Source organism: Vulpes lagopus, chromosome 7 (assembly GCF_018345385.1).
Source record: "Vulpes lagopus strain Blue_001 chromosome 7, ASM1834538v1, whole genome shotgun sequence".
Taxonomy (NCBI): Eukaryota; Metazoa; Chordata; class Mammalia; order Carnivora; family Canidae; genus Vulpes; species Vulpes lagopus.
The window spans coordinates 68,600,291-68,617,878 of NC_054830.1; the positions used below are offsets into that span (position 1 = coordinate 68,600,291).

General features: G+C 40.2%; 1 protein-coding gene across 3 annotated transcripts in view; it reads left to right on the forward strand.

The window, feature by feature from the left end:
* The window catches only part of TMEM245 (transmembrane protein 245), a 102,619-nt gene that overhangs the window by 63,996 nt on the left and 21,035 nt on the right, over window positions 1-17,588 (forward strand). For 2 of the 3 annotated variants that reach the window (XM_041762631.1, XM_041762632.1), the window contains 3 exons: window positions 2,497-2,619; window positions 2,749-2,894; window positions 16,645-16,745. In XM_041762631.1, the coding sequence (XP_041618565.1) occupies window positions 2,497-2,619; window positions 2,749-2,894; window positions 16,645-16,745 (370 nt within the window). Of the gene's footprint in view, window positions 1-2,496; window positions 2,620-2,748; window positions 2,895-3,131; window positions 4,096-16,644; window positions 16,746-17,588 lie in introns of those variants that run through there. The other variant, XM_041762634.1, reaches the window with a different exon arrangement.

The following is a 17,588-nucleotide window of genomic DNA, read 5'->3' on the forward strand; positions in this document are numbered from 1 at the left end:
TGTGGCTATTTGACACTACACCAAAACTCAACAAATGGTATTTCTTAAAGGTTAGTTGCTGTGTGGAATTTGAAACCATATCAATAAACTTTTACTGTCTTATATTCAAGTCCATTGATCTATCTTGATTAGAAATGGGTCTTTTATTCTTGCATGCTTTTGTAATAAGCACTGGTCATTTGGAATATTGGTTCTCTGATTTCTGTATATCGTCTAAATATCAACACATACTCTTACAGAGTATAAAACAATCACATTCAATCACATATCACTACCAAGCTCATCAGAAAAAAAATCTTACAGCATGAGGGTCAGCTATTGATTGAATTTTTTTTTTTTTTTTTTTTTATTGATTGAATTTTTTATTTCTTATTTCTGCCTTCATACTTGTAATACCCAATAGCTGTCACATTCTGAACCTTTCTTCCTAATCCCCTTGGGTACATAGAAAGGTTATTTGATTGTTGGGGACCGCCAGTCTACAATTAGTGTATTCAGTTAATTTCTTAAGAATTACCATAGAGTATTTCCTATCAGTGTGACCCAGAAACTATTTAAACATTTTTTTGATAAAAATTCCAGAATGACAGAAGCCCCCAAAAGAATGCATGTAAAAATCACAAGTAAGGGCATTGTTGGTTTGATTTTTGGAATCAGTGGCATTATTCATTCATTCTTTATCCCACAAGGTCAAATGGTCAGTCATGCATATTTTTGTAGGCATTGCAAAGCATTTTCAAGATTTTCTGTAAGGAGTTATTGTAAATGACACCAGCCTGCAAAAGTTCTCTTATGAAGACTGAGCTGAGGTTTGCAAGAAACGCCAGAGACAACAGAATATTCCTTTATAAGTGGTACATTTGAGATAGGAAAGGAATGGATAGTCCTTTCATAGAACAGATGGTGTAACTTGCACATATGACAAAAAACAGAACTGCTGTTTTGGAAAGGGCACACCAAAATAAAATCAGACATTAGACTTCTGGTCCCAGCTCTAGTTCCACTTATTAGCTTCAAGGCCCTCGGACAAGTTAAAAAAAAAAAATCTCTGAGCTTCAGTTTGTCTGTCTTTAAAATGAAGATCACATCATCTGCATTGCTTCTGTCACAGGGAGCAGATGTTATCATGAGGGAATTTAAGTTCCGAGGAGATAGGAAATGGAAACATATAGGTGTGCCATAAATATAGTACATCTTCTTTTAGTAATATTTAACATATATTAATAACTATTTTAATAACTGGCTCTAGTGAATTTGCAGGTGGTGGAGTAAATGAAGGCAGTAGGGCTTGGGTTTTGATATAAGGGTCATCATCTATCTGAAGAAAGATTTTTCAGCTTATGATTCTAGTGAAATTTTTTTTTTAAAGATTTTATTTATTTATTCATGAGAGACACAGAGGGAGAGGCAGAGACACAGGCAGAGGGAGAAGCAGGCTCCATGCAGGGAGCCCAATGTGGGACTCGATCCAGGGACTCCAGGATCACGCCCTGGGGCGAAGGCAGGCACTAAACCGCTGAGCCACCCAGGGATTCCCCCCAATTCTAGTGAAATTATTGAGGGGAAATTACAATGCTTTTGTACTTTTTTTTTAATTTTTTTTTTTTTATTTATTTATTTATTTATGATAGTCACAGAGAGAGAGAGAGAGAGAGAGGCAGAGACACAGGCAGAGGGAGAAGCAGGCTCCATGCACCGGGAGCCCGACGTGGGATTCGATCCCGGGTCTCCAGGATCGGGTCTCCAGGATCGCGCCCTGGGCCAAAGGCAGGCGCTAAACCGCTGCGCCACCCAGGGATCCCTGCTTTTGTACTTTTAGGTGAATCTAAGTTGGAGGTGGCAAGTGGGAGGGGGCAGCTAAAACCAATACTAGAATTTTCATAGTCTGCACTTGTGATCCTACACAGATTGCATTCTGGCATATTCTCCTATAGGTATTTTTTCTCTGCATATCATTTTTATGTAGTTCTAATCATGCCATATATAAAATGTTTGTTTCCTGCTTTTTAAGCTTTACAGTATATCATAAAATGTTTTTCTGTGTTATAATAGAGATTTCTTTAACGGCTACTTAATATGATTTGGAATTAGATTCACCATGATTTTCTTAACCATGTTCCTTACTATTATTCAGTGTTCAGATGCTTTCAGATGATTTTTTTTTTCCATTTAAAATAATACTCAGTTCTTGTTTTTCCAGTTTCTGGTTCTAATACACTTGTATTAAAAGCATAGTAGAGGGGTGCCTGGGTGGCTCAGTGAGCATCTGCCTTTGGCTCAGGTCATGATCCCAGGGTCCAGGGATTGAGTTCCACATTGGACTCCCTGCAGGGAGCCTGCTTCTCCCTCTGACTGTGTCTCTTCCTTGCTCTGTGTCTCTCATGAATAAATAAATAAAATCTTAAAAAAAAAAAAAAAAGAAAAAGTACAATACAGAGCTGTAGAAACTTCTTCCTTGAGGATTAGTGCTGATGTTTGGCTCTCCCTCTTCATCAGATCTTAGAGTCTCTGTGGATTGTCATGAGCCGGAATGTGAGCCTGCTTTTCACTACTGTCACCACACTCCTGACCATCCTCTTCTACAGTGGGACCGCCCTTCTCAATTTCGTGCTGTCTCTGGTATGTACATATAGATAAGTGCATGTCACCTGTCCTTCTGTAGTAAAGCATATTCTTGGTTCCATTTGTGTTTCCTTCCTCTAGTTTCCAAATGTGATTTTTTAGGAGATACTATCCTTTGTTTTGCAGATAATTTTCCTGACCACACTATTTTATCTATTAAGTTCCAGTGATGAGTACTACAAGCCAGTGAAGTGGGTGATAAGCCTGACACCACTGTCTCAGCCAGGCCCTTCTTCTAATATAATTGGCCAGTCTGTGGAAGAAGCTATCAGGTAGGGAGAAGATTTATGCTGCTCTTCTTTCCATCAGAAACTGCTTTCTCTGAGAAGCCTGCTTTCTGTCCTGAGCCTTTCTAATAACATTTGGTGCTAAGCTAGTGAGAGACCCTGGTATTTTCAAAATTTCGTATTTCCTTGTGAGAGAATAACGTGAGCAGTGCAAGTGTTAATCAGCAAAAGATCCAGTTTCCTGCTGTCCTGTGAGTTCCACCTTTCTTTCCCCCACTGCAGGCTCTTACTCTAGCTGCGGTTCCTGTCATCATGTCACTTGTTGGGGAAAACCACCTCTGGCACCACACAAACACCGCCCCTTCTCTCAGAGCCCTCCTGTTCTCAGAAACTGCAGCTGTGCCCGGGGAGGGCAGTTGATAGTCTGTTTCTTTCTGTCTTCCCTTGTAGCCAGGCTGTGCCCTTTGCGTGAGAGTAGATTGGATACTAGAAATGCAAAGTTTATTGTTATTTTCAAGTCCCAGGCTATGTGTGCATTACTGGTTCTGGCCAGAAACTTCCATCATGTCTTGTGGGGTCCGTGTATTGCAGGCGTGGCTTCTGAGTGAGATGATTCTTCAACTTTGTTTCTTCATATGTACTTTCCAAGTCATTTTCCTCTTTGTCATTTCAGGTAGGGAGAGGCCCTTTGCAGCCCAGGCCTGTCTCAGCTTTTTCCCCACTCTCATCCCCACTGTTTTTAGCTCATTAGGTTCTAGTGTATTTTTTAACTGCTTGCACATAGCTGCCCAAATTAAATCCTCATGTTATCCATCAGAGCTGCTTTTTCTAAGAAGTTGTTTACTAAGTGCCCTTAAACTTGAATAGTGAATCTTTGCCTGGCAAAAGTAAGTTTCTACTTACTTTTAAGAAATAGTGTTGCTTGGAAGTCGTCTTTCTTAGAAATCTTGATTTGCCCTGATAATTCTGTCTGACTGACCTTGGTTTATTTCTTCATTGTGCTCATTTAACAATTGATTGAGGATACCACTTTGGTCTCTGGAAAACCCTTAGTTACATTCAAATAGCATGCATGTTCCTAAAATATATTCTTTCTAGAAAGTTTGCTGGGTTATCTTTCTTTTTCCTACTAGCAAGGCCTGGGTAATGTCTTCATCAATATCTCACTTCATTGGCCATCAGGTTGAATTTTTATTTATTTTTTAAAAGATTTTTTATGTATTTATTCATAGAGACACACACAGAGAGAGAGAGAGAGAGAGAGAGACAGAGACACAGGCAGAGGGAGAAGAGGGCTCCACGCAGGGAATCCGATGGGGGACTCGATGTGGGACTTGATCCCAGGCCCCCAGGATCACACTCCGGGCTGCAGGCGGTGCTAAACCGCTATGCCACTGGGGCTGCCCCAGGTTGGATTTTTAAAAATGCTCTTATCCTCTGTGGTGCTCTTGGATATCCGTGTGGGACCATCTATTAAAAATTCCAAGTTTGGGAGTATATTATCTAATGTAACAGTTTTTCAGAGTGAAGCTGTCTTCAGGAAAGACACTTGCTGGCTTTAGCATCCCTTCTAAGTCCATATGATCATTGGTTATCATCTTTATTGAGTAAATGCTGAAAAGTCTAACAAGTCACGTTAGTTTATATGAGTTACCTATGTCTGACTCAAGGAAGTTTATGTAAATAACTCTACCAAAAAGAAAAATAGCTGTCTACCTTCCCAATACGATAAAACTAATGAATGAATCATGTCAAAGGGTGACAAAATCCTTTAGTCCATTGACTAAAGCCAAGCCTTACAGAAAAATATCTATTTTGTCCCATTAAGAACTTTAAGAAAGATACTTCATTTTCTTGAAATAGCCTTTATTAGCACTGACTCTTATTCTCACAAAGCTTTTCTGTTTTCAAATCATAGTTCTTGAATTTTCTCTCCTTCTGCTTTCTTAGAGTGAACCACCGGTCAACTGTCCTCTGTCATTCCAGTTACCTTTGTTTTCATACCAAATATGCCAACTCCTTTGTTTTAGACTTAGTTCTTTAATGTCATGGTTGTTTGGAATTGGTAAGCAGATCTGTGGTTTGTACCTTGGTCCAGCTGATTGAAAGTACATATCCTGGGGCACCTGGCTGGCTCAGTTGGTGGAACATACGACTTTTAATTTCGGCATTGGGAGTTCGAGCTCCACGTTGGGTTTAGAGTTTACTTAAAAATAGAATCTTAAAAAAAAGAAAAGAAAGAAAAAGCACATATCCTTCTGGTATACCGTGGTGCCTTCAAGCTAGTTGGGGCAGAAGATTATGAGTTAAATTTGTGGTGCTTTAGGACGTTCAAATGGACACATGAGGCTGACAGCTAAAAATCCAAGTTTCTGGCTCACAAGGAATTTGAAGTTAGAAAGAATATGGTCCTCTACAGGATAGGAAAGATATATGCCTTTTCACAAAATAGATTTGCCTTTTCTTCCTGGGATTATACATACTAATTATGCACTATAACAGTAGCCCGTGTCTTAGTTCCAAAGGATACTGGTATAAAACCATTCATTTTATCATATTTTTAATATAGGAAAAAGTTTAAATCCTCAGTACCAGAACTGTAATCTTAATGGTTCTCAAAACTGAAAAATACAATACAGACTAGATAACTTGTCTGGAACTTTTGTGTAACCACAGTGATATCGAGTTATGTAAATTAAAGATTATAATGCAAGACAATTTTTAGCAGTCTAAGTGCTTCTTTTTTTCTCATTTCTTTTCTAAGTGATTTTTGTCTCTTTCTTTATTGGGTCAAATTCAAGACCTAAAATGGACAGGCTTTACACAGATGCCTCTGAAGAACCTTTTCACATATGTAAGATAACAATGAGTTCTAGTGCTCAGAGGTCTTGTGAGATTTTTTTCATTCTGAAGGATTGTGTTCAAGATGGAATATGTTTCTTCATGGACAAAAATTTCAAGAGGAAAAATATTATACAAGCGATTACAAAAATGTTGTCATAAAGTCCTGAGAGTGGAACTTAGTCTGCAAATCATCAGTGAAGTCAGACTTCATTAACACCAACCATTACTCATCATCACTGTTGCGGTCAAGTGAAAATCATCCAATTTGTTTTATGTGATCCATCAATAAGCTGAAAATGGAATTGAAGTTGGGAGTTAACTGCATGGCCAGGCACCAAAAGTGTGTTGGCTCTTGAAGCTTCGCCTTCTGAAATACATGGCTACTTGATGATTGCTGTCTTGTTGAATATTTGAACCTCAGTTATGATCCTCAGTTCTGAACAAGTGTTTTTCTAAATTGAATATGTTTGTGTATTCATTTGAGTTTTCATTTCATGATTTTTTGAGTTAGTGGCATGCCTCCATCAACCCCAAACCATTTTCGTCTCCATAGAGCATGTTGTGTCCTGAATGTTTGCATCACGCCCTTCTCCCCCGATGCTCCCATTCTGCTTGCTCTGGTGGAGATATTGCACATTACTAAGTTGCATGTTGTCACGGCCTCAATGCAATTTAGTGTGTGTGATATTTCCACATGAGTGCATGCACACGGGTATGGCTCTTGCTTGTGGGATGACAGCTTTTCAGTATTGGTGGGTGGGCATCCTTCTTAGGAATTGGATGGGAGAATGTATGTACTGTGAAATTTATTTATTTATTCATTTTTTTTCTTTTTGAAAGTGAACGTGCTTCTCACCTCCCCACCCCCCCCCGCATCCAACACCGGAGAATTAAAAGTATCAGTGTCTATCATTCAGTAAATCTGTATTTGCATTTTGACATTGAACAAAGTAAATATTCATTGGAAAGAAATTCTCATGAATTTCAGGTTATAAACAATTGTTTAAAATGTATAAGGAAGAGTTTAGAGCTGTAAGAAAATGTATTTTCACTTATTTGAAAAGATAGCTCTCTTAACACTGGAATAGAGACAAAATCTCTTATGCATGTTTGGGAGCCTCACATTAACTGGAGTTCTTAAATAATAACCAACTCAGTAAAAATAAAGCCTTTTTAACCTAATTGATTAAAGATTGGTCTAATAATCCTAAACCTTTATGTCAAGTTTCCAAGGAAATTACCTTAAGAAACTTTGTCTTGTATTTAGTTCCTTATTGTGGTGCTTTAAAACTTAATTAAATTAATTTCAATAGCCTTATAATTGGACTAGTGTTGAGATACAACTGTTTGCTATTTGCCTATGTGTTTGAAGCAGCCCCTTGTTAATTTTTTAGTTAGCATTAGGCCAAGCCTCCGTGATCAGTGGGCACTGTCAAAGACACAAAACCATGCATTAATGATGTACAAATATTGACTGCCAAGGACTCCAGTTGATTGAACGTGACACCACTGTTGTGCTTTCCTGTGTGTGACAATGACTCACTGTTTTTTCTGGGGCGGGGTGGGGGGGGGGTTGCAAGTCTTCCGAGACGGCTTCTCCCTGTGCTCCTCAGCAGCACACCAGGTCTGCTTGTGCAGCGTGACCATTCCCCTCAGGAATGGGGAACTCCGCTGTCAACCAGGTTTCTGTACATTTTACTGTGGAGCCAGGTCTCTGGGGCAGATGAACCAGGAAACGGAGGGAGATACAACTTTTCAAGAGAGTTTAGGTAGTAATGAAGAGAGCTGGGTGACTCTTTTCCCAGTTGATAATTTTACATGCTGTGTTTCTGGAAGCTGGCCTGCCCTCTCTGCTACCTAGCCTTCCATTGAGGGGAAGTATATCGCGGTGAGGGTAGGTGAGGTAATGCTCGTTGTTTCCTGAGGGAGCAGTAATCTGGTAGTCTTCCTATTTGACCTTTAGAAAGAAAAGAGGGCAGAACCAGTGTAAGGAAGGGTTGGGGGTAGGCAAAGTTTGATTTTTGGACTCTTCTTTCTCCTTCCTTAGACACGTGCACTCTACTTGTCTGTGGTCTAGAGCCCCGTGTCCTCTGAGGGCATATAGCTTCTTGACCATGGCTTACCATTCTCCCCAAACCCCTCCTTGCTTCTGTCTCATTCCATTAAAAGCAGGTCATATGATCAAGTCCTGGGTTGTCTGGCCAGCTTTCTCTCACTCCATTTAGAAAAGTAACCATGAAACAGCCCCCCCCCCCCTTTTAAAGCTTCCTCACCATCTCTCCCCACAAGAACACCCTTTTTGGTCAGAAATGAGAGAGGGCTGAGAGTTGAAGGGAAGTGTTATTAGCTAACATGTAAAAGAGTTAAGTTTCATCTTAGAATTTTAGAATTTATAAAGGGTGAGGAAGACAGCTGGTTAAGAATTACATCCTAACCAGGGGGACGCCTGGATGGTTCAGTGGTTGAGTGTCTGCTTTTGGCTTCTGGGGTCTGGGATCGAGATCGAGTCCCACATTGGGATCCTTGCAGGGAGGCTCCTTCTCCCTCTTCCTATGTCTCTGCCTCTCTCTGTGTGTATCTCATGAATAAATAAATAAAAATAAAATCTTTGAAAAAATCCTAACCAGGCATTTTTTTTAAAGATTTATTTATTTATTTGAGGAAGAGAAAGTGTAAGCTGAAGGAGGAGCAGAGGAAGAGGGACAAGCAGACCCTATGCTGAGCGGGGAGCCCGATGTGGGGCTCAACTTCAGGACGCCAAGATCATAACCTGAGCCAAAGTCAGAATCCAGACTCTAAACTGACTGAACCACCCAGGTGCCCCCTTAACCAGGCATCTGAAACCAGTTCAAGCCCCTGGGGTAGAGGAGTTATATACATAGTTGACCCCTGAACAGTGTAGGGGTTAAGGGACTTGGACCCCCTGCACTGCTGAAAATCCACAGAAACTTAAATACTAATAGTTTACTATGGACCAGATGCCTCACCAATAACATCAACAATTAACAAATTAACACACACTTTGTGTGTTGTTCTTGTTAAATATCGTATTTTTACAATATAGTAATCCAGAGGAAGGAAAATGTTATTAAGAAAATCATTAGGAAGAGAAGATACAGACCATATCAAAAAATATCTGCATATAAGTGGACCCACATAGTTCAAACGCATGTTGTTTAAGGATCAATCATACAGTTGTGTAAACAAGGCATGGACACACACCTTTAGTGCTGTACAGTATACGACCACAATGGCATTTACTAGGGGAAAACTTAGACAAAAACTGATTATAAATAAATGAACCTGGAAGTTTTATTCATAGAGAGGTATGCTTCAGTGAGGCCTGACTGGATTGGATGCACTGTGGCCTGCCTTCCAGTAGAGGGGAACCCTGCCATTTATGGGTCTGCGTATAGCACGGGGCAGGGGACCATCTGTAGGGATGCCTGCCAGTGGAAGGTTTTGAATGAGGATGTGGCCTTGTTAGAGGGGGGAGCTTCCAACTTTGTGGCTGTTATCAGTCTCACCCTTGAGCTAAATGAGACCTGTGGTACCAGCTTGACTGAGCTACACAAGAGAGGAGGAAGAGGAGCATCCAGGGTCTTCTGAATTTCATTCTTTTAAATAGTTGAGTTCTGGGAAAGCCTGGAGATGTAATTGGAGAACATTGTCAATGACCTTTGAAAAATCACCGAAAAAAGAGGTCCCAGAAGACTGGGCACAGGCCAATACCCTATTCAAGAGAGAGGATTGAAGTAGACAGTAGAGGAAAACTAAATGTCACATACATATTAGCCTGATGAGGTTGATGCAGGTTTTCTGTGAATTTTTATAATAGATGCTTGGTAATAGGGTTGTGAACAGTTATAAAAGGAAGGGTAATTTCCAGTGAATGGCACCATGCATTCTCGTGGCACAAGTCATATATAACCACTCTTAGAAAATGCCGCAAGTCAGAGCTTTTGTGATTATTGCAAGAGATTTGATGAAATATATCAGTGTCTTTCTTTGATAGCAAGATAGGAAAATGCTCACTGAATTTGAGTATCCAAAAAGTGTTGATTAATGGGTTCATATCAGGGAGTGAACGAAATGAGAGAATGATGTTTCACTGGTATGATTTTAAGGAATAGATACTCTTTACATTGATTGGACGAGTGATTTCTGGTACCCCCATTCAAACTGTATCATGCACGCCGTTAATTATGTGCCAGATAAGGTTGTGTTTGGTTCTGAGAATGAACAATTCCTAGCGGTCTCTGAATTTTAGGTTCCAGAGAACTGAGAGATGAGTGATTATATACACCGTATTTTGGGTTTTTGCTCATGTAGCTTCATTGGTACCTTATAGTTTAAAATAATTAATCTACACCTTTGTGGTACGCTACTTCCACTCTCAGCTTTGCCATACCCCGTATCTCTTTAGCACACTGCAAAAATTGGTATACTTCCAAAAACTGGAAGGAGAAAAGAGAAAGTCACTATGTGCATTATTTTTAGCCTTACTAAAGTGCTAATTGGTAATAATGACATAATTCTCTAATAGAACCAACTTAATTGCATGCTTACTGTGCACCAGTCATGAAGCTTATCACTTTCGTTGGGTTATTAATCTTCATAATAATATTATGAAGTGAATACTTGTCTCTGTTATTTCTGTTTCACAATTAAGGCAAGTGAAGCTCAGAGAAGTTTACAGTCTTGAAGATCATGCCACTAATCAGTGACAGAACTGAGATTCCAGAGCAATTGGTGACAGAGCCAGAGCTCTTTCAGATCTTGTGACTCCTGATTTTATATTCTTGCTACCAAATCCAGGTCCTGTTGGCCTTCATTAACATTTCCCATTTACCGCATTCTCGACTATTGCCTTCCTCACCACCACTCCTTTCCTTTCATTCATTATCTCGCTGAGGGGTCTTCTAACTTCGGGCTCGAGCCTCCAGTTCTGTCCTTTCTTTCATCCATCCTCTACCTGATGTTTGCTGAGCACCCGCTGTGCGCCAAGCACGGAGTTACATGCTTTGCATATATTATTTCATTGAATCCCTCTTGGGTCGCCTCATTCATACAAAAAAGAGACCTCTTTTAAACTGTGAGTGTAGTTCAGTTTTTTGTTTTGTTTTGTTTTAATGAAGGCAATAAAAAGGCTCAGAATGCGGGCCTGACTTCTTTCAAGTAAAAAGGCAATGGCGACCCTCTTAAAATTGTTGGATCTGTACTAGATCATTCTGGTGTACAAATGCCCACTCTAGGCACCCAACTCACTAAAAGCCAAGAAAGACACCCAGTGCTGGGGTAGGTCATAGAGCGCTCCATAGAGTCATACCAACAAGCCACGGATGCACACACACTTGGCATCCTGTGTGGCTTGTTGCATCTCTCATTGCTTCTTGCCCCCATCCCCATGTTCTACCTCTGTTTTTAAAATTTCTTTCTTTTCTTTTCTTTTTTTCTTTCTTTCTTTCTTTCTTCTTTCTTTCTTCTTTCTCTTTCTTTCTCCTTTCCTTTTTTCTTTCTTTTCTTTTCTTTTCTTTTCTTTCTTTCTTTCTTTCTTTCTTTCTTTCTTTCTTTTCCTTCCTTCCTTCCTTCCTTCCTTCTTTCTTTGTTTCTTTGTTTTTTTCTTTCTTATTTTTTAAAAAATATTTTATTATTTATTCATGAGCAACACAGAGAGAGAGGCAGAGACACAGGCAGAGGGAGAAGCAGGCCCCACGCAGAGAGCACGACATGAGACTCGATCCCGGGTCTACAGGATCAGGCCCTGGGCCGAAGGTAGTGCTAAACTACTGAGCCACCCATGCTGCCCTGTATTTTTTTTATTATTATTATTGGAGTTTGATTTGCCAACATATAGCATAACACCCAGTGCTCATCCCATCAGGTGCCCCCCTCAGTGCCCATCACCCAGTTGTTTTAAAAAAAATTTTAAAGATTTTATTAGAGTGTGCCTGTTGCACAAGTTGGGGAGGGGTAGAGGGAGAAGCAGGCTCCCTGGTGAGCAGGGAACCCAACACATGACTCAATCCCAGGACCCCAGAGTCATGACCTGAGCCGAAGGCAGTTGCCTCACTGGCCAAGTTACCCAGGTGCCTCCTACCTCTACTTTCCAGAACATTTCACTCTAATAGGGTGAACAGGACCCCAGTTTGTCTCAGGATGTGTATACTGAGCCCCAGCCCCCTTTGGAAGTGGTCAACTAGGATAGCCACTATCGAATAATGGCCCTGGCCAGAACCAGATGTAGGTGTCATGCAGCTGCCTAGGCTTCTGTTAGTGGTGTCTTGGCTTTGAGGACCATTAAGTATGTGATTGGCCTGCAGGTGAACATCTTAGTACTATATAATAGGAATCTGTATACCAAAAATATATTGTCATCTAACATCTTGATCTTTAGTGAGTTGGGTGCCTTGATTAGGAATTATTATATCAGAGCTATCTAGTACACAGATCCAACGATTTCCAGAAGAGTTTTCTTGCCTTTTAGCTGTAAATAGCTCAGCACCATCTCCCCCAGCCCCTGCCCTCATTTTGAGCTATCATGTTTTTTTTCTTTTTTAAAGAAAAGTGCACATGTACTTTTAGTTTAACAGATTTATCTGATTTTTTAAAAACGATTTTATTATTCACAAGAGACACAGAGAAGCAGAGACATAGGCAGAGGGAGATGCAGGCTCCCTGTAGGGAGCCTGATGTGGCACTCAATCCCAGGACCCCAGGATCACAACCTGAGCCAAAGGCAGATACTCAAGCACTGAGCCACCCAGGCATCCTGATTTATCTGATTTTTGACCAGGAGTCATTTTTTCTGGATGAATGAGAGGACCCAACACAGAGCCAATGGAACAATATAGGCAAAGCATGTAACTCAGCACTTGGGACATGGTGGGTTATATTAGTTTCTGATTGCAGCTATAACATTACCTTAAGCTTAGTGGCTTAAAACACAGATTTTTTTTTTCCTGACCATTCTGGAGGTCAGAAGTCCTAAAATTAGGGTGTCAGCAGAGCTGTGTTCATTCTGGAAGCTTTAGGGGAGAATCTGTTTCCTTGCCCTTTCCAGCTTCTGGAGGCTGTCCGCATTCCTTGGCTCATGGTCCTTCTTCCCTGTTCAAAGCCAGCAGTGTAGCATTTTCAAATGTCTCTTTCTGACCTTTGCTTTTGTCCTCATGTCTCCTCTAACACTGACTCTCCTGCTTCCTTCTTTTTACAACTTGTTTTTATTGAGATAAAAATCCATATACGTGAAATTCACCATTTTAAAATATACAATTCAAAAAAAATAAAATATACAATTCAATGGTTTTAATATATTCACAGTTTTTGCCTTCCATCACCACTGTCTTATATGAAATCCACCTTCCTTATAAGGACTTCTGTGATTACATTGGGCCTACCCAGTAATCCAGGATAATCTCCCGAATCTCACAATGCTTGTCTTAATCACATCTGCAGAGTCCCATTTACCACATAAGGTAACATATTCCCAGGGACTGGCCATTAGGATGTAGACATTTTTGTGGATTTAGACATACCTACCACATGGGTACTTAGCAAACGTTAGTGTCTCTTGACCTTACCTTCTCAATTCAGATACACTAAGCTCTTGTACTACAACTTTCTAGAGTTGTCATCATCTGAATCTTCTGAGCATCAATAAAGTATACTGTTCTCAAGAAATAGAACCACAATAGCTTCTGTAGCAGCTACTGTTTATTGGGGACCTAGTGTGCACTGGGTCAGTCAGGAGGGGGTTCGGATGCATTGCCATTTAGCTTTTCATGAGTTGAATTGCTCTTTCTGCTGGTATTCACCCTCATAATACCATAAGTATGAAATTTAACCTCACGGCTCTAAGAGATGTGGTGTAATATAGCAGGCAATGACTTCTGGATAATTGTCCGTGGACCATATGTTTTATTTGAATTGAAAGATCAAAGGAATTGCTAGTGTTTCTTATAAAATTAAAACATACCATATGACTGAGCATCTCCATTCCTAGGTACGTACTGAAAAGCAGAAAGCCCATGTCCATGCAAAGGCTTGTGCTCGAATGTTCACAGCAACATTATTCACAATAGTCCCAAACCGGAAATAGCCAAAATGGCCATAAGTTGGTGATTAGATAAACAAATTGTGGCCTATACAAATAATGGACTACTACTCAGCAATTACAGAGGAACAAACTGATGATGATAATGTGGGCAAATCTCAAAATATTGTACTAGGTTGAAGAAGCCAAACACAAAAGCTATATAATGAAAGTGTGAATGTCCTTGACACTACAGAACTGTACACTTGAGAATGGTTAAACGGCAAATTTCTTGGTATGTATATTTTACCACAGTTTTTTTCTTATTTTTTAAATTTATTCATGAGAGACACGGGGGCGGGGGCGGTGCAGGCAGAGACACAGGCAGAGGGAGAAGCAGGCAAGGAGCCTGATGTGGGACTCAATTCCGGGTCTCCGGGATCATGCTCTGGGCTGAAGGCGGCGCTAAACCGCTGAGCCACCTGGGCTGCCCTTTACCACAGTTTTTTAAAAAGCTACATAATGTATGATTCTGTTCAGATGAAATTCTAGAAGAGACAAAACCATGGTGACAGAAAGCATATCTAGTTGGTGTCATAGTTCAGGGAGGGATAGACTATCCAAGGACGTGAGGGAATGTTTTAGGGTGACAGAAGTGTTCTATATCTTGACTGTAATGGTGGTTCTGTGCTGTATACATTTGCCAAGACTTAACTGAATTAATACACTTAAGGGTGAGTGTTATTGTTTCTAAGTTATAGTTCAGTAAAGCCAATAAAAAGGAGAAAAAAATGGCTAGGAATTTGATGGAGTTAAAAAAAATTCTGTCTCCTAGTAAATTGTTAAGAGATTTGTCTTTGCTGTTTTATAAAGCTCATGTACCAGATCATAAATAGCAAGAGGGTAATCCATTGCCCTTTCATCCCTCATTGGGTTACATGAACATGTTGAGTAACTGTAAACAGTATCTAATACATTTAGGGTTCACAAAATTATTTGAAAGTTGCCTTAATGAGAATGTTATCAACGCTCAGTATTCCCAGAGGTAAAAGAAGGAAGACTATGTGCTGTTTCCTACAAGTCGTCCTTTTTGGATTGAGTTTTGCCTACGTGCCACGCAGAGGGGTGATTCAGTTGAGGTATTTCATGACACCTTTGATGTCAACTTCATTTTGGTGTAAACATTTTTGGATACCATGAAGTTGGTAAGCCATTTTGATTAACATAAGATTGGTGCAAACATCTATGTTTTATCATTGACCTCCTCAGTTCTGGTCCAATCTGTACCATTTTTTTTTTTTAAAGACCTTATTGTTATTAATCTCCCTGGGGTATTTGACCTTAATATCATCCCCTCTTCTCAAAAGCTTCTTTCTCCTTTGGCCTCTGGGAATACTATACCCTAGTGATTGTCTCCCAACTGCTGGTGTGATCTCATTATCACTTTGGCCTTTGTCCTTCTGTCCTTAGGTCCCCTATGGGAACACAGCCCATCGCCCCATTTTCTCTAGGCTTGCCCCTGGGGGTATCTTATCCTTTCCTGTGATTAGTTGCTTCTGGCCCATTCAAAGCTCTTGCCCCAAGTTTTCCATCAACTTTGTCTTTCACTTCCAGTGACCTCCAGGGTATTTTCACCATCCTTTCACCATAATTTCTCCCCTTATTATTTCACCCCGTATTATTTCTAAACTAAATATATTCCCTTTTCTTCCATGTCTCCTCTCGTTTAGGGCTTTTCCATGCTCTTGAGACACTGCCAATCTTTCTCCCTCAGGTTTAAAACTTGAAGCTTGGCTACTTTCTCTTTTTCCCCCATCTCCTTTATTCAGTTACTGTTCAGATATTTTGTTTCCTCTGGGCTCTCTCCCTTCCTTTCCATCTTTTTGATACCATTTTAATCTGTATCTTTATTGTCAGAGATCACATGGTAGGTTCACATTCTTGAGTGAAAGCTGCTGGTCAGGATGACAAAGGAGGTTTGACAGTCTGGGGAGCCACTGTGTCACCCAGTCCATGTGTCTGAACCCTAGTAAATGACTGAGTCTCTAGGTTCTGGAGCTTGGCTTTCCTCTTACCATGTATCTCTTGGGATGCTTTGGAAAAGCTCGTTGTACAGTGTCCCCTTTGCTGCCATAGCCTCTGATATTTTAATGACAGGTTTTCCTTCTCTCATGAGTATATGACCATACTTCCCCTGTGCCCCACAGAACTCTGGTTTTTATCATTTTATGATGCCTTTGGAATAACTTGAGGTTTGCTGCTTTTGAGCTCTGCGCAGTTCCTAATTTCTCCTCCTTACATAATACTGCCTTAATCTTCCAACTGAAAACCAAAGCTGAAGCACCTGACATTGCAGATTTTCATGTACTTCATTCCTATTAATCACCAACTGTGTGGGTCTGTTTTTACCCCTTTTGTATTTTCCTCTGATTTTACTTGGGAAATAATAAGACTTTTTTTTTTTTCATAAATTCTCTCCCAATGACCTGCATTTTTTTGATAACATTGATATAAGGTGCTTTGTAGGCTAGGTTGCAGAGCTGAAGGAATGTTGGAAAATTTGTTAATAAGAGAAGATCCACGAAATGCAAATTATATTGTCCTGCACTTGTTCTTCTTCCCAAAGGGGAGGTATGGTGACAGCCTGTATTTCTTAGAATTTAACTATGTCCTCAGAAATAATATAGTCATACTTAAATTTTTTCCCACTTATTTTGGCAGCAAAATATGTGCTTCGGAAGTGAAAAGTTGATGAATTATTTCAGTGAATAGGCTATTTTAAGGTGTTTTATTTCAGTTATTTTTTTCATCAGAGAAATTTAGTAAACAAGTAGCCAGAGCCCTGGAAATAACTGATTTTTCTGAATCACAATGTGATGCTGTGTTTATTTACTTTCCTTTTATCTTTGGGCATTCTAGAGGGGTGTTTGATGCTTCCCTCAAAATGGCTGGCTTCTACGGACTGTACACTTGGCTGACTCATACTATATTTGGCATCAATATTGTCTTCATACCATCAGGTAACAGTAGTATCATAACTTCCACTGTCCTCTGTTTAAGGAAAATTAAGCCATTTTACATACATCGGGACATGCCATCCTCCTCAAGCTTAACATACTAAATTTTGAGATCAAATCTATTCCAGATTAGGAGCAGAAGTATGATTTGTAGTGTGTATTTATGCTGTATTCCCATGAGCTAGAATGATAACCAGCACTTAGAAAGCAGTGTATAGGGATGTGTTAAATCAGCGAATGTCCTAGCATTTAGCACAACACCTAGTACATACTTGGCACTCAGTAAGGGTTTGAATTGAACTAATTGGCAGGGAGCAATGAGTTGGTCAAATAGCTCTGTCCCCTGAAGGACACTGTCCAAGGAGCAAGATGAATGTCTCTGAGAGCACACAAGCTATCGCCCAGCCTCTTCAGATCTATTCTAATAACAGGCTCATTCTGTAAGCACCAGGGTGGTTCAAAACCATTTTTCCCTCTACATTATCTTTGCTCCTCTCCTTCTACTTTTCCTTCCACTGTTTCCATGTCTGCTTGTCTTCCTGAATATATCTGCCTTCCACATTTACCTGCTACCGCCATTTTTTCCCTTTCTTCTTTACATTCTCAGGTTCATTCATGTTCTTTCCTTCTTCTGTGTCCACTAAGCCACCCTCTGACGTGCAGGCTGCCTGCAAGCACACGGTGGTTGTTGTCTTATAACAACCTTGTGAGGCAGACAGAGTAGATGGTATTCCTGGTATAGAGGTGAGAAATCAGAAGTTTTCCAAAGTCACATCCCTGGGTAGTGGTAGGACCAGAACTAGAATCCACATCTGCTTGACTCTTGGTCTGGAGGGGAGCCAGATG